The sequence below is a fragment of the Pongo abelii genome, chromosome 15 (genome assembly GCF_028885655.2).
Source record: "Pongo abelii isolate AG06213 chromosome 15, NHGRI_mPonAbe1-v2.0_pri, whole genome shotgun sequence".
NCBI lineage: Eukaryota > Metazoa > Chordata > Mammalia > Primates > Hominidae > Pongo > Pongo abelii.
Window position 1 is genome coordinate 26,802,510 of NC_072000.2, and position 23,666 is coordinate 26,826,175.

Here is a 23,666-nt window from a genome sequence, read left to right on the forward strand (position 1 = left end):
GATCATCCTGGCTAACACGGCGAAACCCCGTCTATACTAAAAAAAAATACAAAAAATTAGCCAGGCATGGTGGCGGGCGCCTGTAGTCCCAGCTACACAGGAGGCTGAGCCAGGAGAATGGCATGAACTGGGGAGGTAGAGCTTGCAGTGAGCGGAGATGCACCACTGCACTCCAGCCTGGGCGACAGAGCGAGACTCCATCTCAAAAACAACAACAACAACAACAAAAAAAAAACAAAAAAAAAAACCGAAAATGTGAAAAAATTTTAAAGTCATTGAAGGAAATGCCACCTCCTCAGAGGCCTAAGAACTCTGCCTCCCTGGTAGTCATCTCTGGGTGTGGTAGTCATATGTCCCAGATTTTCCAAAATAGTTTAATTTTCAAATATTCATCCTTATTATTATCACCATAAGCTACTGAAATGTTCCAGAGATTGTCACACTAGATGTAGCAAATCCTGGTTTGGAAAAGTTAGTTATCGTGCAATGAAGAAAACTATGGGGAAGCAAAAGCAGTGGTGTCTCTCCGATAAGCTTCATACAACGGGTTCAGAGAGACTTGCTTGCCCTTTTTGTTGTTATAAACACCCACATCTACCTTCTTGTCCTCTGCTGCAGACTCCCTACCAACAACAGAGGCAGATGGGATTACCCAGTGGGAGAGAAGCATGGACCACTTCCAGATAGATCATCTTCAAGGTCTGATCTAGACGTGCTGCTGAAGGATGGACTGTAGCTTCCAGTACCCATTAACGGAGATGGCCCTGGAAAACGTATCCCTGCATTGTTTCCTAGTTTCACTCTGTACCTTATGCTCCCTCCATCTTTAACCCTATTCACCCTTATCACCTCCCAGGACAGTGGTCAGGTCTTACAAAAGGCTAGTGCTTCAGGAAGATGTTTATATCTCTTCCAGAAGACATTGGTAGCTCCCTACATTTCCTACAATTTGCAACAAAGGTCATAAAAATAATCCCTGGCATCATGCTTGGTTGGGAGTTGGGAGTTGGGAATGGGGATTGTGATGGATCATATACTCATCACTGTTTCATTTCTGGATTTCATTTTTAGCTTTGGATATACTGTCCAATTGCCAATGTTAACGAGCAACATCTCTGTTCTTTTCATTATTATACTTCTTTATTTGTCTATTTTTCCTCTATGCTTAGTTACTATTAAATGTTAATTTTCCTTTCTATTGAAAACAACTGTTGGAGACACTGATTTTCAGCTTAGTATATAGATAGTAAAATAAAGACGATGCCCTTTTATTGCTACAATTCTATCACTTTTACAAGCTCTAGAATGGTGGAATGGGCGAACAACACTATCACTGAGATCAAACATGTATTCTACTTTGGGTACTAAAAGGCAGAAATGAGGAATTAAATAGGTTAGCCACTCACAAGCTGGCCTTAAGCAAAAATGCTGGAAAAACAGAAAATAGCAGGCATCTGCCAGAAATAAATTAGGTCTTGGGAATGATCTTGTATCTGAACTAGGATCCCCATACCTTTTCTGGTACTCTGAATTTATTTTAAAGGCATTTCTAGATACCTTCTCTTTTAGGCAAGGGCCCGTCCTGTAGCAAATGGAGTTACCTCCAAGACTGTTGTATCTCTGTTACTCCTGAAGCCTCAGAAATTTTAGTCATTGTCATTTGATGGCTGAGAAACAACCTGGCTGGCAATAGATGCTGAACTACTTCCTTTTTAAAGTTTTTGTTCTTTTAATTTACCTCAGTAAGTCCTGCCCCTCCAAACAATAAGTTAAAAGTATGCTGAGTTAGAATGTTAATGGATTTGGTTCCATTAATCCCTAAGCCATAGGAGTGGCAAAGTGGATGAGAGAGAAACAATTTTATTTTTGGCCTTTTTATTATTATTCTACCATTTTAGGGCTTCCACTCTTTTATTTTTAGATGGTTAACTCATTGATGATACCTATTTGCCATATAGCTGATCCCAAATGATGAAAACCATTCTAAAATACCAATAATTAATTCACTTAAAGACGATGGTCCCTCTGTCCCTAAGACAGATCCTATCAAGAGAGGGAAAAGTCTCTTTTCTGGAAACAAATTGACAGCAAAAAGATGAAAAATTAGTCTCTGTCAAGCTGGACAGGAGGTAGTTATCAGGTTTGTAAAACCAAACCTGAAAGCTACCTTTACTGCCCTTCAACAAGGAGAAACTATTCCCTCTCTTTCACCCCTTTGTAACACAATTCTACTTTTTAAAAGGACATCTTTCCTAATTACCACCTCCAATAAATATCCATTCTAAATTATTCTCCACCCAATTATTAAAGTTTTTTACAAGTTCAGTGGGGGAAGATTTTCCCTGAGACAAACAATGAACAGAGTGAGGATTTTGGGAAGATAGAAAAAGCTACAAGGCAAAGTGGTCACAGCATAAGAACTGAAAATAGCCGGGGACGGTGGCTCATGCCTGTAATCCCAGCACTTTGGGAGGCCGAGGTGGGCGGATCACGAGGTCAGGAGATCGAGACCATCCTGGCTAACATGATGAAACCCGTCTCTACTAAAAATATATTAAAAAAAAAGCCGGGTGTAGTGGCAGGTGCCTGTAGTCCCAGCTACTTGGGAGGCTGAGGCAGGAGAATGTTGTGAACCCGGGAGGCGGAGCTTGCAGTGAGCCGAGATTGCACCACTGCACTCCAGCCTGGGCGACAGAGCAAGACTCCATCTCAAAAAAAAAAAAACAAAAAACAAAAAAAAAACCTGAAAAATTCTGCCACCTGTGATTTAGTCATGAAGCAGGTGAAACATAGTCAAGTTGGTATGAGGAAAAGGAAATATTAATATTTGTGATGAGACTGGGACTTATTGAGAATCTTGGTTGTCTAGGAAATGATCAGTTATTAAGAAAAAAAGTAAGAGAGTCAGTTGCATTACGCACAGACTTGTGCTCAGAAAAGGGGTACAAGGCAGCCTTATATTCCAGGTAAGATGGTGGGACTGGGGATGCACTGGAATCATCAATCAAATCAGAATCCTTTACTCCTCCTTTCCAATCCTCCTGGAGAGGTGGGGCCAACGTCTGGCCTCTTTATAGTACACCAAGGGAAAAGAACAGCAGACACGAGGAGAGCAAGAGCAGCTTCCCAGCCCATGGTTTCCCCAGATCCTTAGCACTCCCTACCCTAAGGTTAGAGAACTGGATTTCTGCTGATCCAATCCCAGCCTTACTTAGTACCCTATGGTCATTCTCCCTGGTCCACCCTCACTATATCCCCCTGCCACCCGCCCTGAAGAACACAAAGCTTTTTAGTTCTCTGCCACAAGGTAATTTTTAAAATGTGGTTTCTTTGTTTAAACAGTTACTAAGTTGGTTCATCTTTTAGTAACAGACCTCCCCTCCCCCAGCTCCCCACTCAGTCTTGTATGATCACATCATCATCATCATCATCATCTTCCTCCTCCTCCTCCTCCTCTTCCTCATCATCTTCTGGCAGTTCTTCCTCCTCCTCTTCCTCTTCTTCATCTAGACAAACTACCACCTCAGCTGGCTGAGGTAATCGAGAGTCAAACCAATCCAGTACCTGCTGGGTGCTAAGCCTTGATGCCTGACTCAATTGAGGGATATCAGTTTCCCGTAGCTGTTGGTGGGCTGCCCAGTACCTCTCCAAGGGTTGTATATCCGGTGGGGGTGGAGGGATCGGCAGAGGTGGTGTCTCAGCCCTTTCATTCAAGGAGCGGGTTGATGGTGGTGGTGTAGGAATTGCTGGGTCTTGGAAACTAGGGGCACCAGGTACTGCGTTGTCCCGAAACCATTTTAGTTGCCCATGCTTCAAGGCATAGCGTGTGTCACCAAACCACTGAATGATCTCAGGCCGAGGTAAACCAGTGATCTGTTCTAACTTTTGGTAATCCTCACGCCGTGCCCATTGGCACTGTAAAAAAAAGGATTTAAGGATAGCCAGCTGCTCTTTGGTTTTGCGCTTGGTCTTTCGCTGGCGTTGCATATCTGGGGAAAGGTACTCTGTGGGGCCAACTCTACCTGGTACTGAGTTATGCCGTAGCCCTTGGGGCCAGGCTGGTTCCAGATGTGGGGGTAATGCCTGTTCACTGGGTGACACTGACTGTGGGACACAGCCTAGTGGCTGGAGGGGTTTAGAGGCGGCAGTAGCTCCATTAGCCAGTACCTGGAAAGAAGAAGAGGTAGAGGAAGAAGAGGGAGTAACACTAGATGCTGACTCCTCCTTACAACTACTGGCAATTAATGCAATTGGTGGGGGTTTATCCCGAGCTTGTGGCTGGGGGACGGTTGTGGAGTGGTTCCAGGAAGCAGTACCTATGCCATGTGACTGGTTGGGACCCCTGCCTGCCTGCTCCTTTGAGAGGCCACTGCTTTGAAGATGTTGCCAAAAATCTGATTGGTGGGGCAATGCTCCACTGCCAGGTGTCATCAGGGACTCCTTTAATTTCTGGTGACTCTGTGGCAGTGGTGGCATCTGAGAGGACTCCTCAGGCTCTACCTTCAATCCTTTCGTCTGGGTGGGCTTGCTAAGAGTCGGAGGACCTATTCCAATACCAACTTGTTCTGGAGCTGGCATTGGAGGAGGAGGCACCTCCTCTGGGGGCCGTCCTGCATGATGAGTAAAAGAGAGAAGGGATTTGAAATGGAGTTGGTCCCGACGGTAGACTACTCGGGCTCGAGTCTCTTCTATTTCTTCAGATGACCAGCTAATACCACAGCGGAGGCGCTGGGCCATAAACCAAGTCTTGACTTTCTCCATCTGCAACCCATAACGTAGGCAGAGAAGGGCAATGTCTGCTAGGCTGGGATAGGGAAAGTAGCTGAAGGTTTTTAGCAGGTGTTCATTGCTGTCTAGCTCACTGGTCTGGGCTGCTTGGGTCCACACAAGCTGTAGCTCCTCAGAGATTGGAGGGAGGCAGATGAGCCCCGCTGGTGAACTACTGAGACCGCTGGCCTCTTTATTAGGAGGCATGGTGCTTTCTGATTTGTGCCCTTCAGAGATAGCTGTAATAAGAAGACAAACAGCTCAATCACTGGGTCTCCTCTTCTGACACATTGCTCAATTTCTACCAGACTAACTGCTGGACACCAAAACAATTTAATTTCTATTTGTATCATGTTGTATTGCTTTTTAAGTGCTCCAACAATTTCTTATTTAATTTTCATAAACTTAAGTCATCAGACCCTGCTTTAATTCTCATTTTCTGTGGACTAAAGTCCATAGACGTTAAATTACCCCAAGCCACATGACTGGTGAGTGTTGTTCCAAGAAAAAAATCTGTCTTTAAAGCCAGCCATGGTGGCTCATGCCTGTAATCCCAGCACTTCGGGAGGCCGAGGTGGGAGGATTGCTTGAGCCCAGGGGTTTGATACCAGCCTGGGCAACACAGTGAGACTACAAAAAATTTAAAAATCAGCTGGGCATGGTGGTTCGTGCCTGTAGTCCCAACTACTTGGGAGGCTGAGGCAGGAGGACTGCTTGAGCCTGAGAGGTTGAGGCTGCAGTGAGCTATGATTGCACCACTGCACTCCAGCCTGGGTGATAGAGTGAGACCCTATCTAAAAAAAAAAAAAAAAAAAATCTGTCTTTAGAAGTTAAGAAGGAAAACTGATCCTGATATAGCTTTTTTTAGTGTGTGTGTGTGAGTGTGTGTGTGTGTGTTTTGAGATGGAGTCTCGCTCTGTCGCCCAGGCTGGAGTGCAGTGGCACGATCTTGGCTCACTGCAACCTCCACCTCCCGGGTTCAAGCAATTCTCTGCCTCAGCCTCCTGAGTAGCTGGGATTACAGGTGCTTGCCACCACGCCCGGCTACTTTTTGTATTTTTAGTAGAGATGGGGTTTCACCGTCTTGGCCAGGCTGGTCTTGAACTCCTGACCTTGTGATCCACCCACCTCTGGCCTCCCAAAGTGCTGGAATTACAGGCATGAGTCACCACACCCAGCTGGTGGGTTGTTTTTTTTTTTTTAAGAGATAATATTGCTCTGTCACCCAAGCCACCCAGGCTGGAGTGCAGTGGCACCATCATAGCTCTGATACAGCCTTTATCTTTCCTATTCAAACCCACTTCTAGAAGCTACCCACCAACTCTCACCTTCTAAATTCATGGAACAAGAATCACATAGTGAAGACTCAACCACAAAAACAAGAGGAGCAATAATTTCAACTGGCTTGTGTGTGTGTGTGCATTTTTGTTTTTGTTTTTTCAAGAGACAGGGTCTCACTCTGTTGCCTAGGCTGGAGTGCAGTGGCATGATCATGGCTCATTGCAGCTTTGAACTCTTAGGCTCAAGCAATCCTCCCACCTCAGCCTCCCAAGTAGCTAGGACTACAGGTGCATGCAGCCATATCCGGCTAATTTTAAAATTTTTTGTAGACAGGGTCTCACTACGTTGCCTAGGCTGGTCTCAAACTCCTAGCCTCAAGTGATCCTCCCACCTCAGCCTCCCAAAGTGCTGAGATTACTGGAGTGAGCCACTGTACCCAGCCCTCAGAATTGTTTGTTTTTGAGCAGGATCTCACTCTGTTGCCTAGACTGGAGTGCAGTGGCATGATCTCAGCTCACTGTAGCCTCCGCCTCCTGGGTTCAAGTGATTCTTGTGCCTCAGCCTCCTGAGTAGCTGGGACTACAGGCGTGTGCCACCATGCCCTGCTACATTTTGTATTTTTAGTAGAGACGAGGTTTTACCATGTTAACCAGGCTGGTCTCGAACTCCTGACCTCAAGTGATCCATCGGCCTCGGCCTCCCAAAGTGTTGGGATTACAGGCATGAGCCACGGTGCCTGGCCAGAACTGTTAATAACTATTTTTTTTTTTTTTTTTTGAGACAGAGTCTTTCTGTCACCCAGGCTGGAGTGCAGTGGCGTGACCTTGGCTCACTGCAACCTCCGCCTCCCGGGTTCAAGTGATTCTCCTGCCTCAGCCTCCCGAGTAGCTGGAATTACAAGCGTGCACCATGATGCCCAGCTAATTTTTGTATTTTTAGAAGAGACGAAGTTTCACTATTGTTATAAATAAAGTTTCGGTGCCACAAAAGAAATAGCAATCGAATACAAAATTTTCTTTTTTTTTTCTTCTCAGTAGGGCAATTTACTTCTATAGAAGGGTGCGCCCTCATAGATGGAGCAGTGGGGAGCGCACACCTGGACAAGGGAGGGGAAGGGGTTCTTATTCCTGACACAGGTGGCCCCTGCCGCTGTCATTCCCGTATTGGCTAGGGTTAGACCACACAGGCTAAACTAATTCCGACTGGCTAATTTAAAGAGAGTGACCGGGTGAGTGGTTTGGTGGGGAAAATGGTAATGGCAGAGCAGGAAATCGGAATGAGTCAGGGTGGAGAATGAGTCAGGGCAGAGCAGGTAATCGGAATGAGTCAGGGTGGAGCAGGTGATCGAAAAAGGTTGCTTTACAAGGAAGTTAAGTTTAAAAGTAGAAGGCAAAGAATTGAACATACTGACATATTGATTCTTTGAAGAGAAATTTAGAACTCATATCTAATGCTATGTTGGCCAGGCTGGTCTCGAACTCCTGACCTCAGGTGATCCACCTGCCTTGGCCTCCCAAAGTGCTGGGATTACAGGCATGAGCCACCGCGCCTGGCCACTACTTTTTTTAGAGACAAGTTCTCGTTACGTTGCCCAGGCTGGTATGCTATGCACAGGTGCAATCATAATGCATGACAGCCTCGAATTCCTGGGATCAAGTGACCCTCCTGCCTCAACCTCCTGAGTAGTTGGAACTACAGGTGCACACCATTGTTCCTGGCTTCTTACTAACTCTTTGGCTGCTAACAATTTATAATTATATTTAGAATGTGGATCAATAGATTGGGAATACAACTGATGAATATCTGGAAGGTAGGACAGCACTGTCCTCTGCCCAGTCCCCCTTTTTTCTTTCCCTTCTTGGTGGTGGAGTGTTGGGGGAAGGCGATTGACAGTACCTTTAAACCCTAAGCCCAAACCTGATAGCTTTATTTTTTCCATCTCTTGGTTGGATAAGAGATATGGGTCAGAGATCTGGGATAAATGAGGCTCACTCCCCTAACCCTTTAGGTCATGTGAAAATAGAGAGGGGAATGTTTCCTCCTCCAAGTCAGCCTTGGAACAAAGGTTATCCCCTCCCCCAGCCTTTGTCTCTTCCAACAGCTCAGCTTCTCCCCAGGGAGCCCAGAAAGCTCCCTCAGTCACTAACAGCCGCCTCCACACAGGGCAGAAGGTCTCCTGAGCTTATCTTTTCAGCCCAGCTTTCTCCTCAAGACCAGGTGGACAGGCTCATTATAAATTGTAACCAGCTCCTGCAAGCTACCCAGCAGCACCACTGCTCCCAGGGTTATGGGTATGGGGACAGCAGGAATAGCCCTTGACTGTGCTGCTTTCCTGAAATAACTGCTCAAGTTATTTCCCAGAATATTCTGTTGACAATTTTTAACTCAGCTCCCTGTGTGGGCACTAGAGACCCTTTAACACATCCATCAACCTTTACTCTTAGGGGAATCCCATCTGTTTTTATTTTATTTTATTTGGAGACGGAGTCTTGCTCTGTCGCCAGGCTGGAGTGCAGTGGCACGATCTTGGCTCACTGCAACCTCCGCCTCCCGGGTTCAAGTGATTCCCTTGCCTCAGCCTCCTGAGTAGCTAGGACTACAGGCGCACGCCACCACACCTGGCTAATTTTTTGTATTTTAGTAGAGACAGGGTTTCACCGTGTTGGCCAGGATGGTCTTGATCTCCTGACCTAGTCATCTGCCTGCCTCAGCCTCCCAAAGTGCTGGGATTTCAGGCGTGAAACACATTTAGAGCAATGTGATAGCAGGGATTTTACACCATGATTTTTAAAATTCAGAAGCATTTTAATACGTGTCACCATTTCCTTTTAACAAGCAAATCTAACTAACTGAGGCCATGCACACCCTGAAAGCAATACTGCTTGAAGAGCCCCTTAAGAGGGTCAATGGAGGCAGCATGGCATGACGGGTAGAAATATGAATTCTTCAATAAGACCAACCTCTGAGTTTGAATCCCGGTTCTGCCACTTATCAGCTATGTGATCTCAGGCAAGTTACTTAACTTATATGAGCCTGGTTTCCTCCTATGTAACAAAGTGAAGACAGTGCAGAGAGTACGTAATAGTACTACATGCTAGGTGTTATGCATAGGCAGGGCATAGAGCAAATGTTAGGGGATGGATGTCCAGGGTGAGACAAATTAATGGAACTCCACTTTCTAGAATGCTGCTTGTCCTTGGGCAGTTATTTAACTTCTCTAAGCCTTAGTTTCTCATCAGAAAAAAAAGCACCTTGGGCCGAGTGCAGTGGCTCATGCCTGTAATGCCAACACCTTGGGAGGCCAAGGTGGGCAGATGGTTTGAGCCCAGGAGTTTGAGACCAGCCTGGGCAACATGGTGAAACTGTCTCTACAAATAATAATAATAATACAAAATATTAGCTGGGCATGGTGGCGCAACTGTAGTCCTAGCTACTCGGGAGGCTGAGGTGGGAGGATTGCTTGAGCCTGGGAGGTGGAGGTTGCAGTGAGTCGAGACTGTGCATTGCACCACAGCCTGGGTGACAGAGAGAGACTCTGTCTCAAAAAGAAAAGAAAAAAGCAAAAAAGCACCTACCCAGCAAGTTTATGACTAAATGAAAAAGTGCACTGGACATTATAACTAGAACAAAGTAAGGGCTCAATAAATAGCAGCTTTTTTCATGACTTCAACTTCATGGAGGTGATTTTGATGTGAAGTAATGCTCCTCCTAGACAATGGGGTAACTGGAACAAAGACTGAATCATCTAATATTCACTGTTTTCGATCTATTTTTGCGGAGCCCTATTCTAGTTAGCGATGAGGAAACCAGTGTATCTATGATTCTATACTTTTTATATTTTGGGGTTTAAATAAAATTTCGGAATGTATTTGCCACTTAAAAAAATGTATGAAAACCAGTGCTTTAGAACTACATCCATAATTTGGATCCTTTGTGACTGGTGTGTCAGTTGCCTATGTGATAGTTCCACCTTTCGCCTTCCAGGTTCATCCAGGACACAGCTGAAATGGCCTGGGAGGCACTGCTTGCATGGCCAGGTGCTAAACTACATTTAGAAATTGTGGCCCACCGGGAACACCACCGAATCCAAGCTGGAGAATACTTTATGATGGCAACGCTTGACATCTACTTAACCTCATTTGTGTCCTATTACATAAAGACACAATAACACTTTAGAGATAAGGAAAATAAAGCATAAGGAACAAAGCAGTCCAGTGTGAGGATGAATACTGCCAGATGGGAATATAAGGCAGGCACATTTGTAAGTATTAAAAGCTGTAAGGAAGCATTTTACTTTCGTTTAGGTGGCTTGATGTCCTTCACATTCTCGGCATCAGCTTGATATTTCAGTGTAACATGCAGTACTGCAAACAACATATTTGGTGTACTATACACATTCAGTTTTCACTTACACAAAACACCAGTTATGGAACACTTCCTGAAACAGAATGGTGGCTTAAATCAAGGCACAGCTGTATAGCTGGTACTTCCCTGGAAGAATCTGGCTTTGAACTAAGAGAAAACTACAACCAGAATGGCTCATGAGAATTATAACAGGTAGGGCAGACCCTATAGTAATCAAAATCATAATAAAGACACTATCGTATCTTGTGTTCTTGTGTGTCCATTTTGGATTAAGTAGAAAAAGAAGGGAATCAAAAGCTGAAGTGAGGAGTCCTAGCGCAGAGGAGGTAGTGGTGGTGGTGGTGGTGGTGAATATCTATTCTGAACGACTTCTAAATTTGTATCCTTATTAAATATGCCAGATATGTCCCACTGCTACTTAAAAATCACTAATAAAAATATATGGAGTCATGGCCGGGTGCAGTGGCTCATGCCTGTATTCCCAGCACTTTGGGAGGCAGGAGGATCACTTGAGCTCGGGAATTCAAGACCAGCCTGGGCAACATAGCAAGACCTCGCCTCTACAAATAAATATATAAATTTTAAAAATTAAAAAAAATTCTCTCTCTCTCTCTGAGACAGTATAACACCCTTCTTTCCCCTTGGGCTTTCCATATCCCTGGACAGATGGAAGACAAGAATGGACTGTCTTAAACTTCCAGTTTCTGTGTTTACACAGTCCTAGGAAAAAGAGGACTCTAGAACTTTAGGTTTGAACCTAGGCTTATCATTAAAGTAGGAGACAGTTAAAGTGGGAGGCGAGGCTGGGTGTAATGGCTCACACCTGTAATCTCAGCACTTTGGGAGGCTGAGGCGGGAGGATCACTTGAGGTCAGGAGTTCGAGACCAGCCTGGCTAACATGGTGAAACCCCGTCTCTACTAAAAATACAAAAATTAGCCAGGCATGGTGGCATGCGCCTGTAGTCCCAGCTATTGGGAAGGCTGAGGCAAGAGAATCGCTTGAACCTGGGAGGCAGACGTTGCAGTGAGCCAAGATCACACCACTGTACTCCAGCCTGGGGGACAGAGTGAGACTCTGTCTCAAATAAATAAGTAAATAAAAGTGGGAGATGAGATATGATCCTGCAGAATTCCCTGAATCTTTATTTAGAGACAATCTGAAGTACTCCTGAAATGTGTTTGGGGATACAATTTTAAGGGCCTTAAAGACTTATAGTGATATTCAGCTTATATGCTTCTTAACTTTTTAGTTCATGAACCTCTTTGAAAATCAGACAAAAGTTACAGACCCTCAGAAAGTTATGACTAACCTTCCCAAAATAAACATTCACACTTACACAATAAACTCAGGGGCTTTAGTTACTGCCAAGAAGCCAGCTTAAGGATTACTGCCTCATATCCTTCCAACTTAACAAAGGCAATAGTGGTAATCACTTAAAGATGAATAGTTTGATGTGAATGAACGTAAAGAGTTGACAGAATACTCAAGAATTCAAGTGCGTCTAGAAGGGACAAGGTATTTGTGATATTAGTTGGAAAGAGTGGAAGGGAGGGATGCTCAACTGGGCCAGGAGCCTGGCTTAACTGAGCCACTGGATTACATGACCAATACCCACAGTACACTGGAAGCTAAAGGCTAGTAGGCTGCTACTAGTACGCCAAAATCATCTGCTTCATTCAGTTGTCCTGTGTGCTAGGGCCGGTTTTGTGTGATTATAAACCTGCTTATGTCCATACTTTTTCAGTGTCTATATAATAATGGAATTAAACCTCATGTTAAACCTATGAAAAATCACTGCATTAAAAATTGTTCCTTCAGGAATACTGATTTTTAAAAAATTGCTCCTATGAAAACTAAGTCAAATGTTTTGGAGAGACATAACGCAAAGAAGAGTATGCATTTTAAAAACTGTTGAGTTGGGAGTGAGCAAGACAACTGTAAAAGACTGAGGGGTGGGACTTAATCTCAAAAGTACTCTGCACTCAAAAGTGTCTAAATTCATACTTCACTTTAAATAAAGCAAAACGGGAAACCAAAGATGATGAAAGTGCCTGAGTGGCTCTCAGACTGCACACTAGAATTACCTGGGAAGCTTAAAAACCAGGCCACCCTCCTCCCCATTCAGATTCAATAGTCTGTACTGGGGTCCAGGCAGCCACAGTTTTTAAAAGTTCTCAGCGTACAGCCAGGTTTGAGACTCCCTGTGTAGTTAATACTGGAAAGAGAATTGGGAACTCTGAACAGCAGTCTTAGACACAAAAACAGTCTCACCACTACATCAAAAGATTGGTGAAATGGATATACTTTTAATTATAATGTTTAAGATATGTATGCATTATCTTTAAAATTCCCAATCTGGCTTTTTCAATTACTACCATCTAACCGAATCATATAATATAAAAGGGCTTCAAGTGTATGATGGGAAGGAGGTTCACATGACAAAAAAAAAAAAAAAAAAATCTCCTGATCTGGGCCCACATTACCAAACAGGTCTCAGCTTGAGTCTTCTTTCAGTTTAGGAGTCTCAGAACAGGACGCAACACTAGGAACCCCAGAGGACTCGGGTTCTCAGTTTCCTGGTTGTTTCTCTCAGTATGGCTGGGTACGGGAGTCAGAGGGGCAGTTTCTTCTAAACCTTTCATTCCCAAAGGCCACTGATCCCCAGAAGCAAGGCCAGGTTCTGCACGTGTGTTGAGGTCGCCAGGAGGTAGCCGTGGGGGTTGGGGGTTTGTGTGGCGGGGGGGGCTGGGAAGGAAATGTTTCTCCTATCCTCCATTTCACAGGCAGTCCAGAAGGCTCCGAACTGGGTCAGGGAACAAAAAGTTATTGCACTTGGGACGATGAGCCCCATGAGGCAGGCGAATCTCAATCCTACTCTCGCCAAGGGCGCCCCAACCCAACCTTCTTGCCCTCCCCTACACAGACACTCACCCTCCCCTAGTTACAACAGGGGAGGGAACCGAAAAGTCCAGAGGAGAAAAAAGAGAGAACCGGGCCACTTCGAACCTAGAATTATCCCCCCACCAGCGCGGGGATGGGGCTCCAGCGGTGGGAGACCGTACACGAGCTGGGAGGGGAAGTCCAAGGGGCTGGGGATCACTCACCGCAGTCCAGCCCGGGCGGCGGCTCCCAGCCTCGCACCATGGGCCGGGGGGAAGTGGGGGAGAGGGCAGGGGGCCTCCGAGTGGGAGTGGGGTTGCTGCCCGGTGCGGCCGCTCCGAGCCCACCCCAGCGATGGCCGAAACCGGGACTGCCCCCCCCACCGTCCCCGGGAGCGCGCCGGTCTACCCAGCCCTGCTCGAGCAAGTTGGAGGCGGGGCGGATGGGTGGGGTGGGCGTCCAGAGGCGGTGCCAAGGTGGCCCGAGTCCTGATTGGTGGGCGCCTGCGGGCGGGCACGGGCGAAGCGCACTGGGCTAGCCATTGGCTGCGTGGGTCTCGGCTGAAGTCGGGTATTGGCTGCGTGGGCCTCAGCTGGGGTCATCTATTGGATGCGTGGGGCAGGGAAGATGTCCCCTGGGGCCAAGCTGCAGTGCATGGTACCTCCCCCTACCGTCGACCTATCGTCGCCGGACCTTTGGAGTACACCGGACCAGGATCCTTCCGAAATTCCCCAAGGAGGGTTACTGCACTTTGCTGAACTGTCTGGACCGCCAACAACTCCCAATTTGTTTCCTTCTGAAGCAAGCCCTCCAGGAAGACCTTTTCAGTGCCCCCTCCCGAGCCATACAAACGAGCTGCGCCTTTCCCAGCCGAGAGCCCAACCGCCACCAGCAGCGTCAGCTGTAACAAAGCGCCTAAAGCAACCGGGAACTTGTTCTCGAGGTGGATCAGATGTCTTGCCACCCGGAAAGACGAGGACCTTAGGAGCCTGCGGGCGACTTAGGCCGTTCCCCGGGTCAAACTGGCACCAGACAGATGTTCCCAAAGACGAAGTGCTGGAGCAGTCACCTCACTGGGACCTACCAGACCCTCAGGCTCCCCTCCCTGCCCTAGAAAAGAGGACCCGGAGCTCTGCATAGTATTTGTTTTTCACTAGCAAGAAAGGGATGAAGACTGAGGTGGGAGAATGACTTGATTCCAAGAGTTCGAGGCCAGTCTGGGCAACATAGCGAGACCTTGTCTCAAAAAAAATTTTTTTTTAACTTACAAAAAGAAAGGGATGACAATAAAATGGACTTCAACAAAGCAGTATCCCACACAGTATGATGTTATGGGCCAAAATTTGTATTTTAGGATTCCCCATCTTCTGCGAGACAAAGTAACAAATGCAAGAAGACAGGCTTGCTCAATTCTGCTTGGCAACATAATTTCGCAAAGCCTCTGACTCTGAAGTCTCTGGAAAGACCCTTTGAAGACAAAACAGGATAGGGCACACAGTGCTCTATGTCTCTTGCCTGAGTCACTATATTCCTTAAAAGATAAATGAGCTGGGCGTGGTGGCTCATAAACCTAATCCCAATGCTTTGGGAGGCCAAAGGGGGGGATTGCTTGAGGCTAGGATCCAAGACCAGCGAGGGCAACATAGCGAGTCCCTGTCTCTACAGAAAAATTTAAAAATTAGCTGGACTTGGTGGCGTGCACTTGTGGCTACTCAGGAGGCTGAAGCAGGGGGATCATTTGAGCCCAGGAGTTGTAGGCTGTAGTGAGCTATGATTGCACCACTGCACTGCAGCCTAGGCAACAGAGTGACACCCTGCCTCTAAAAATTAATAATAATAAAAGATAAATGACCCTAGTCCTTGCCTTTTCCTGCACATAAGATGATGTCTAATGGGGTTAGGGACGTTGTCTCTGTAATTTAAAACCAAATGTACTCTTACACCCAAACTTTTATGTGATTCTGCTTGTCAGCAAATCACATAACTTGTCAGCAAATTTGAGGTAACTTCTGAGCACATACTGAACCCCCACTACCTGTATGTAAGCTGTAAATTAAAATACCATCAGAGCAGTCTGAACCTTTCTATTTAAAAAAATTTATTTTTATTTTTATTTTATTTTTTGAGACTGGGTCTCACTCTGTCGTCCAGGCTGGAATGCAGTGGTGCGATCTTGGCTCATGGCAGCCTTGACCTCCCAGGCTGAAGCAATCCTCCTGCCTCAGCCTCCCAAGTAGCTGAGACTACAGGCATGCGCTGCCATGACTAATTTTTGTATTTTTTTGTAGAGATGGGGTTTTGTCATGTTGGCCAGGCTGGCCTCAAACTCCTGGGCTCAAGCTGTCTACCTACCTCTGCCTCCAAAGTGCTGAGATTACAGGCATGAGCCACCACGCCCGACTGAACCTTTCTAAAGGGCTACTTTTGGTCTATAGACCTGAGTCTATAATCCTCAGTAAGTTTTCTGATTACAACTTTTTTTTCTTTTTTCTTTTTCTTTCTTTCTTTTTTTTTTTTTTTTGGGACAGAGTCTCGCTCTGCCGCCCAGGTTGGAGTGCAGTGGTGCAATCTCAGCTCACTGCAAGCTCCACCTCCCAGGTTCATGCTATTCTCCTGCCTCAGCCTCCTGAGTAGCTGGGACTATAGGCGCCCGCCACCATGCCCGGCTAATTTTTTGTATTTTTAGTAGAGACGGGGTTTCACCATGTTAGCCAGGATGGTCTCCATCTCCTGACCTCGTGATCCGCCCGCCTCGGCCTCCCAAAGTGCTGGGATTACAGGCGTGAGCCACTGCGCCTGGCCCACAACTTTTCTTTGGTAAACATGCCTAAAACTTGGAAACAATCTTTTCTGAAGTGACTCTTCTGTTCTTTGCTCTTTGAAAAAGTCTCTTCTTGCCTACTTAGGTAATGTAATACCGTATATATAATATACTTGCTTACTTAGGTAATGTAATACCGTATATATAATAGAAAACATTTTCAGACTTTGTCCTGTATTCCCAGACCTTACCACTCCCCCTCCTTATATACCTCCAAGAAGCCATCATAATGTATTCTTCGTTGCTGCATTCTAAGGTACAGAGCTATTTTAAGGTGGCCAGGCATCATATCTGTCCTACAGAACTGAGCTGTATTTTCTGTTGCTATCCCTGTATTTGCCCCTGCCTCCTCTCCTCCTTCATTTCACTTAGTAACAATCTCAACTCCTAACAGCCAGTCCCACATCCTTCAAACTAATACCTGGCAAAAAACATCATGGGGTAAACAATGGAAAGACATATATAAATCAGCTTTAAGGTTAGACACTTTTGATCCTTTAGGGTTTGAACCAAGGCTGGTGATATACACAAACCTTTTGATAAATCATGATTATCCACAATGCCTCATTGGTTTGTATGTAATGAAGGGAAAAGTGAAACATTTTAGGCAGCAGCAACAACTCTGTTACCTGTGGAGAGGTTATTCCCTCATAATCCAAACAATTAATGAGACTGCATTGACTGAGAGGAATTCATGCGTGTTTGACTAGAAAGCCAGGTAAGAACTGTCAGTGGGAACCAAACACCTGACCCTGGAGGGTTCAATGACTCACTCTGGATGTCACTAATTATGGGCTTGGAATTACAAAAGGTGGATGGTCCAGTCACCTTTCTTGTCTCAGAAAGACACTGCCAAGAAATCAGGAGTGGGAGGCAGAATCAAAGACAGATTTAGGAATAAGGGGAATCCAAGGAAGGGAAAAGAAACTCTCCTGCCTCAGTTCCAGAGTGCAGGCTGAAGCCTCCTACTTCTATGTGGGTTTCTCCCTATAGCTTTGGATGGAATGAACTGGGGTGGGGAAGTGAAGGGAAGGGAGATGTCCAGGCTGACAAGGGTCCCAACTTTAGCAAGACAATAATCTCCCCCAGCTCTTCCAGGGACCACTGCTAAAGAATGGGGACTCATGTCATCCTCAGTGTAGAGTTGTTAATACTCCATCTCTAGTGAAAGCTTTCTTTCCCTTTGCATGAGTGAGACATTAGCAGAGCTGACTGGAGGCACATTTTACTCTATAGCAAGCTTGTTCAACATGTGGCCCAGGACAGCTCAGCTTTGAATGCAGCCCAACACAAATTCATAAACTTTCTTAAAACATTTTGAGTTTTTGTGATTTTGTTGTTGTTATTGTTGTTCATCAGCTATCATTAGTGTTAGTGTATTTTATGTGAGGTCCAAGACAATTCTTCTTCCAACGTGGCCCCAGGGAAGCAAAAAAATTGGACACCCCTATTCTATAGCTAAGGAATCTAAAGTTTCAGAGTCCTTCCCTGCACAGACCTCACCCAAAGCATGGGAGGAGCCCCAGCAATGTGTTAACATGATCGTAGGTTTTTGTAAAGTTTGAAAAAATATATTTAAATGATAATTGGTTAAGATTGAGGTCTCCTAGATGATGAGTTGAGGGGGGCAGCAAACCACCATGGCCCATGTATACCTATGTAACAAACCTGGACGTTCTCCACACGTAGCCCAGAACTTAAAGTAAAATTAAAAAAAAAAAAAAGAGAGAGTTTTGAATCTTAATTTTTATTCTGCAATGATGGATGTAGAAGTCAGCAGAAAAACCCAGTATATTAATAATTTCACATTTCTTGACTGCAACCTCAAACTTAATTGAGCCAAAGTTTACTGTATTTTTTCCTCCTCTAGCTGTTTTCACACTTTTAAAGATAGTAACAAAATTATTCTTCTGAGACATTTCCGGTAAGATGGATATCTTTACTATTGGATTGTTTAACAAACAAGCCTAGAAGTTATTTAAGTACATAAAGGTGTAAGAATGATACAATGGAATTTGGGGACTGGGGTCGGGGGAAAGAGTAGGAGGGGAGTGAGGGATAAAAGACTACACATTGGGTCGGGCACAGTGGCTCACGCCTGTAATCCCAGCACTTTAGGAGGCCGAGGTGGGTGGCCTCTGAGGTCAGGAGTTCCAGACCAGCCTGGCCAACATGGTGAAACCCCGTCTCTACTAAAAATACAAAATTAGCTGGGTATGGTGGCGCATGCCTGTAATCCCAGCTACTCGGGAGGCTGAGGCAGGAGAATCGCTTGAACCCAGGAGGCGGAGATTGCAGTGAGTTGAGATCGAGCCATTGCACTACAGCCTGGGCAACAAGAGTGAAACTCCGTCTAAAAAAAAAAAAAAAGACTACACATTGGTTGCAGTGTACACTGCTCAGGTGATGGGTGCACCAGAATCTCAGAACACCACTGAAGAACTTGTTCATGTAACCAAACACCACCTGTTCCCCAAAACCTATTGAAATAAAAAAATTTTAAAAGGCAAAAAAAAGATTGAGGTCTTTTTCCTTTATGATTTCCCCTCCATCACATGTCTCCTTTTGTCAGGTGGCAGTGGAAAAGCCATGGACATTTTGGGATTGGCTATGGGAGTTGGTAATATATATATATATTTATATTTTTTTTCTTGAGACAGGGTCTCGCTCTGTCCCCCAGGCCGAAGTGCATTGGTTCGACCATGGCACCCTGCAGCCTTGACCTCCCCAGGCTCAGGTGATCCTCCCACTTCAGCCTCCCAAGTAGCTGGGACTACAGGCACACTGCCACACCTGGCTAATTTTTTGTACTTTTTTGTGGCCCAGATTGGTCTCAAACTCCTGAGCTCAAGCAATCTGCCCACCTTGGCCTCCAAAGTGTTGGGATTACAGGCATGAGCCACTGTGCCGGGCAGGAATACATTTAGTGTGGGTTTAGTAGGTATACTTAAGTGCTTTGCAGTTACTTCTGTGAATAAATTATCCCCATGTAGTTATAATGTTATGAACTGAACTATATCCCCCCAAAAATTCATGTTAAAGTCTTAACCCCTAGTACTTCAGAATGTAACCGTGTTTGGAGATAAGATCTTTAAAGAGGTAACTGTGTTAAAATGAGGTTTTTAGGATCCGGGCACAGTGGCTCACACCTGTAATCCCAGCACTATGGGAGGCCAAGGTGGGAGGATCACTTGAGCCCAGGAGTTTGAGACCAGCCTGAGCAACACAGCGAGACCCCATCCCCTGTCTCTACAGAAAATAAAAAATTAGCCTAGTGTGATGATGTGTGCCTGTAGTCCCAGCTACTTGGGAGACTGAGGTGGGAGGATTGCTTGAGCCCAGGAGACTGAGGCTTCAGTGAAATGTGATCGCACCACTGTTCTCCAGTCTGAGTGACAGAGTGAGACCTCATCTCAAAATAAAATAATAAAATGAGGTCTATAGGGTGGATTCTAATACAGTGTCACTGGTGTCCTTATGAGAGGAAATTTGGACACAGGTGTGTATGTGTACACAGAGGAAAGAGCACGTGAAGGCACAGGGAGAAGATAGCCGTTTAGAAGCCAAGGAGAGACCTCAGAAAAAAGCAACTCCCCCAACACCTTGATCTTGAGCATCTAGCTTTCAGAACTGAGAAAATAAATTTGTTGTTCAAGTCACCCAACCTGTGCTATTTTGCTATGGCAGCCCTAGTAAACTAATACGCATAGCTTCCAGAAATAATGTTACCAATTCAAATAGTATATGACATTAGTTATTACAAATTTGAAACACTACAAGTTTGACAAAAATCCTAAAAATTTGTGACATTATCACTTACAAGGTGTGAAGATAAAATTTTTGTAAACTATCAAGAATTTTAAAAATGTGGCCTGGTGCATGGCTCATGTCTGTAATCCCAGCACTTGGGAGACTGAGGTAGGAGGATCACCTGGGCAACACAGCGAGATCCTGTCTCTCTCTCTCTCAAAAAAAAAAAAAAAAAAAAAAAATTGGGAGGCCAAGGCGGGCAGATCACGAGGTCAGGAGATCGAGACCATCCTGGCTAACACGGTGAAACCCTGTCTTTACTAAAAATACCAAAAAATTAGCTGGGCATGGTGGTGGGCGCCTGTAGTCCCAGCTACTCAGGAGGCTGAGGCAGGAGAATGGCGTGAACCCGAGAGGTGGAGCTTGCAGTGAAACGAGATTGCACCACTGCACTCCAGCCTGGGCAACAGTGCGAGACTCTGTCTCAAAAAAAAAAAAAAAAAAAAAAAAGCCAAGGGCAGTGGCTCATTCCTGTAATCTCAGCACTTTGGGAGGCCGAGGCAGGCAGATTGATTGAGTTCAGGAGTTTGAGACTAGCCCGGGCAACATGGCAAAATCCCATCTCCTAAAAAAACAAACAAACAAACAAAAACCAATAATAATTAGCCGTGGTAGCGCATGCCTGTGGTCCCAGCTACTTGGGAGGCTGAGGTGGGAGACTCACTTGGACCCAGGAGGCTGAGGCTATAGTGAGCTGTGATTTCGTCACTGCACTCCAGCCTGGGTGACACAGTGAGACTCTGGCTCAAAAAAAATAAAAAAATAAAAAAATAAAAAAATTTAAAAATTTAAAAAGGGGGGGCAGAATTTTTGAAATATGATCAATCTTTCTGGAAGACTGAATTACTTTTCTCTTTAGGAAAACATAATAATCATATGAAAAGGCTATCAAAGAGCAGGCAGCTTAAAAATTGTAGAGCAATATATAGGTTTGTCGGGTAGACAATTTTTGACAGCTTTTAAAAAAATTATTCGTTGACAGCTTTTCTCATTCTAAAACAAATATTCACTTTTCCCCCCAATCTTATATTTATTTTTCTTAAAGCGGGCTCCAAAAGTTGCACACTTCAGGCACCCAAAAACCTGGTTCTAACCCTGGGACTAACCAAATGGATATGGGGAGTTGATGTGCCATCTGGGGAAATCATACTCCAATACCCTGTGCTGTGTCTCCTAAGAAATATCAGAGCTGGAGGGCTGATTAGTAAGAACTGCAATGACTGAGAATTTCAGATAGACTTGGGATACCAAAAGCTGCATTGAAGGTTAGTGGAGAAAAGAGTTTAGACACACCTAACCCCAAATTAAAATGTGAGAAGTCTGCAATGAGGTTGGGGCCACAGAGACCCTGGACAATAAGCCATGGAGAGAACCCACTTACCTCTCCTGGGGTGTCTGCTCCTTATGCTGATTCTGCTCCTCAGCATATCTTGTTTCACTTACAACACTTAGTGAAGAGTTAAGTGCTTTGTGCCGACATCACAATTTGGCCATTATGATGTAAAGAGGAGGCATCTGTTATTCTCAGGGTAGGGCTTCCCTATTAGGAACATTCTAATTACTTTGAGGGTAATTGGATTCTTTCATTATTCAGGTGATGTAGAAGTCAATCCTGTTAGAACTTAATCTTTTTCAAGGACTCCCTCCTTTTATAATGTATCACTCCATTCTGAATTAGGCAGACGTCTTTGCTTTTCCTTTCCATATTTCTCCTCCTTTGCCTTAGGGGGTTGCATTTGATAAGGGCTTTGCTCTTCCATCCAGCACTTAAGAAGCAGAATGTAGGCTGGGTGCAGTGGCTCACACCTGTAATCCCAACACTTTGGGAGGCCGAGGTGGGCGGATCACGTGGTCAAGAGATAGAGACCATCCTGGCCAACATGGTGAGACCCCGTCTCTACTAAAAATACAAAAATTAGCTGGGCGTGGTGGCGCACGCCTGTAGTCCCAGCTACTCGGGAGGCTGAGGCAGGGGAATCGCTTGAAGCCGGGAGACGGAGGTTGCAGTGAGCCGAGACTGCGTCACTGCACTCTGGCCTAGCGACAGAGTGAGACTCTGTCTCAAAAAAAAAAAAAAAAAAAAAAAAAGAAAGAAAGAAAGAAGAAGAGGCAGCAGAATGTAACTCAGATGGTCTTCTTAAGGAAGGATTCCCCCACCCAAGGAGAAACGCAGGGCTTTTCCCAAGCTCTTCCCTTTAACTGTTGGTTAAAGCAGGGGGTGCTGGGTTCCAGAGAAGAGCTGGCCCTGGTAAATTTCCCACTACCCAAAATGATGATAGGATCCTGTTGGGAGTGTCTTACATCAGGACTGCCTGAGTCTTCCAAAACTCCTTCCCCTCCGCATTTGCATAGCCAGAGGGGACTCCAGCAGAATGAGAATAAGACTTTTAGGAAATAAGGTAGCTCTCTAACCAGGACCATTTCTAGCTCCCTGAGCTCTAGCTGAAGAAGGGGAGTAAGTAAGGAGGTCTCTCTCACAGTCTCACACAAAGCAGATTGCTCACAAATTGACTGAATGTAAAGCACCCAGGAAGCAACTGGCTACAAAAGCTGCTCCGGCTGGGCGAGGTGGCTTCACGCGTGTAATTCCAGCACTTCAGGAGGCCGAGGCGGGCGGATCACTTGGGGCCTGGAATTCCCACACCAGCCTGCCCAACATGGCAAAACCCCGACTCTACTAAAAAAATACAAAAACTGGGGGCCAGGCTCATGGCTCACGCCTGTAATCTCAGCACTTTGGGAGGCCGAGGCGGGTGGATCATCTGAGGTCAGTTCGAAACCAGCCTGGCCAACATGGTGAAACCCCATCTCCACTAAAAATAGAAAAATTAGCCGGGCGTGGTGGCACGCACCTGTAATCCCAGCTACTCCGGAGGCTGAGGCAGGAGAATCACTTGAACCCGGGAGGCGGAGGTTGCAGCGAGACGAGAGCTCGCCATTGCACTTCAGCCTGGGCGACAGCAAGACTCTCAGGAAAAAACAAAAAACAACACACACACCCCCTCCCCCCACACAAAAAAATGCTCACAAGAGTGCACCCTCTACTGGAGGGTGAAGAAACCTCGTCATTACAGGCCAGGTACTGTGGCACTCCGTGAAATTAGCCATTATCAGACATCTACTGAACTGATTCGCAAACTTCCCTTCCAGCATCTGGTGTGAGAAATTGCTCAGGACTTTAAAACAGATCTGCTGTTGCAGAGTGCAGCTTAGTGGTGCTTTGCAGGAGGCAAGCAAAGCCTAGCTGGTTGGCCTTTTGAAGACACCAACCTGTGTGTTGTCCATGCCAAACGTGTAACACCTATGTCAAAAGACATCCAGCTAGCACGCCACATGCGTGAAGAATGTGCTTAAGAATCCATTATGATGGGGGAAACTTCATTCTTAAAAAAAAAAGTCTCTGCTTCCTGTCATTGGTAGCTCTGAATGCTAGATATTTTTTCCCCATGGGGTCAAAAGGTACCTAAGTATATGACTGAGCAGAAAAATAGGAGACGGAAGTCAGGTGTTGTCAGTTTTTCAATTTTCATTTGTGTGTGAATTTTTAATGTAAATGTGGGTGGGGAAGTAAAGCATTAATGCAAGTCAAAATGTTTCAGTGAACATTTCAGTGGTTCAACTTTATAATAATTTAAGCAAACTTATTAAATTTTTCTGGACACACACACAAAAAACAAGGTGACCAAGAAATTGAGTCAAGGAGGGAATCTTGCCTCTGAGTCTCTTGCTGCTTTAGCCCC

General features: G+C 45.4%; 2 protein-coding genes across 4 annotated transcripts in view; one reads left to right on the forward strand and one right to left on the reverse strand.

Annotated features, from left to right (window-relative positions):
* RNF212B (ring finger protein 212B) overlaps positions 1-1,280 on the forward strand; it is a 91,768-nt gene extending 90,488 nt beyond the window's left edge. The window contains 1 exon segment of one of the 2 annotated variants that reach the window (NM_001131948.1): positions 619-1,201. In NM_001131948.1, coding sequence (NP_001125420.1) covers positions 619-687 — 69 coding nt within the window. In that variant the 3' untranslated portion in view covers positions 688-1,201. 2 annotated transcript variants of the gene reach the window in all.
* On the reverse strand, positions 1,122-22,736 carry HOMEZ (homeobox and leucine zipper encoding). Of its 2 annotated transcripts, none has more exons than XM_054529888.2 (2): positions 21,308-22,736; positions 1,122-5,006 (listed from the first exon to the last, which is right to left on the reverse strand). In XM_054529888.2, exons 1-2 carry the CDS (start codon positions 21,351-21,353, stop codon positions 3,397-3,399), a joined length of 1,656 nt encoding a protein of 551 aa, XP_054385863.1. In that variant the 5' UTR covers positions 21,354-22,736; the 3' UTR covers positions 1,122-3,396. The 2 variants fall into 2 exon arrangements, with proteins under 2 accessions (XP_054385863.1, XP_002824626.1); XM_002824580.5 differs by lacking the exon at positions 21,308-22,736 and adding an exon at positions 13,520-13,759.
* Positions 22,737-23,666: the final 930 nt, after the last annotated feature.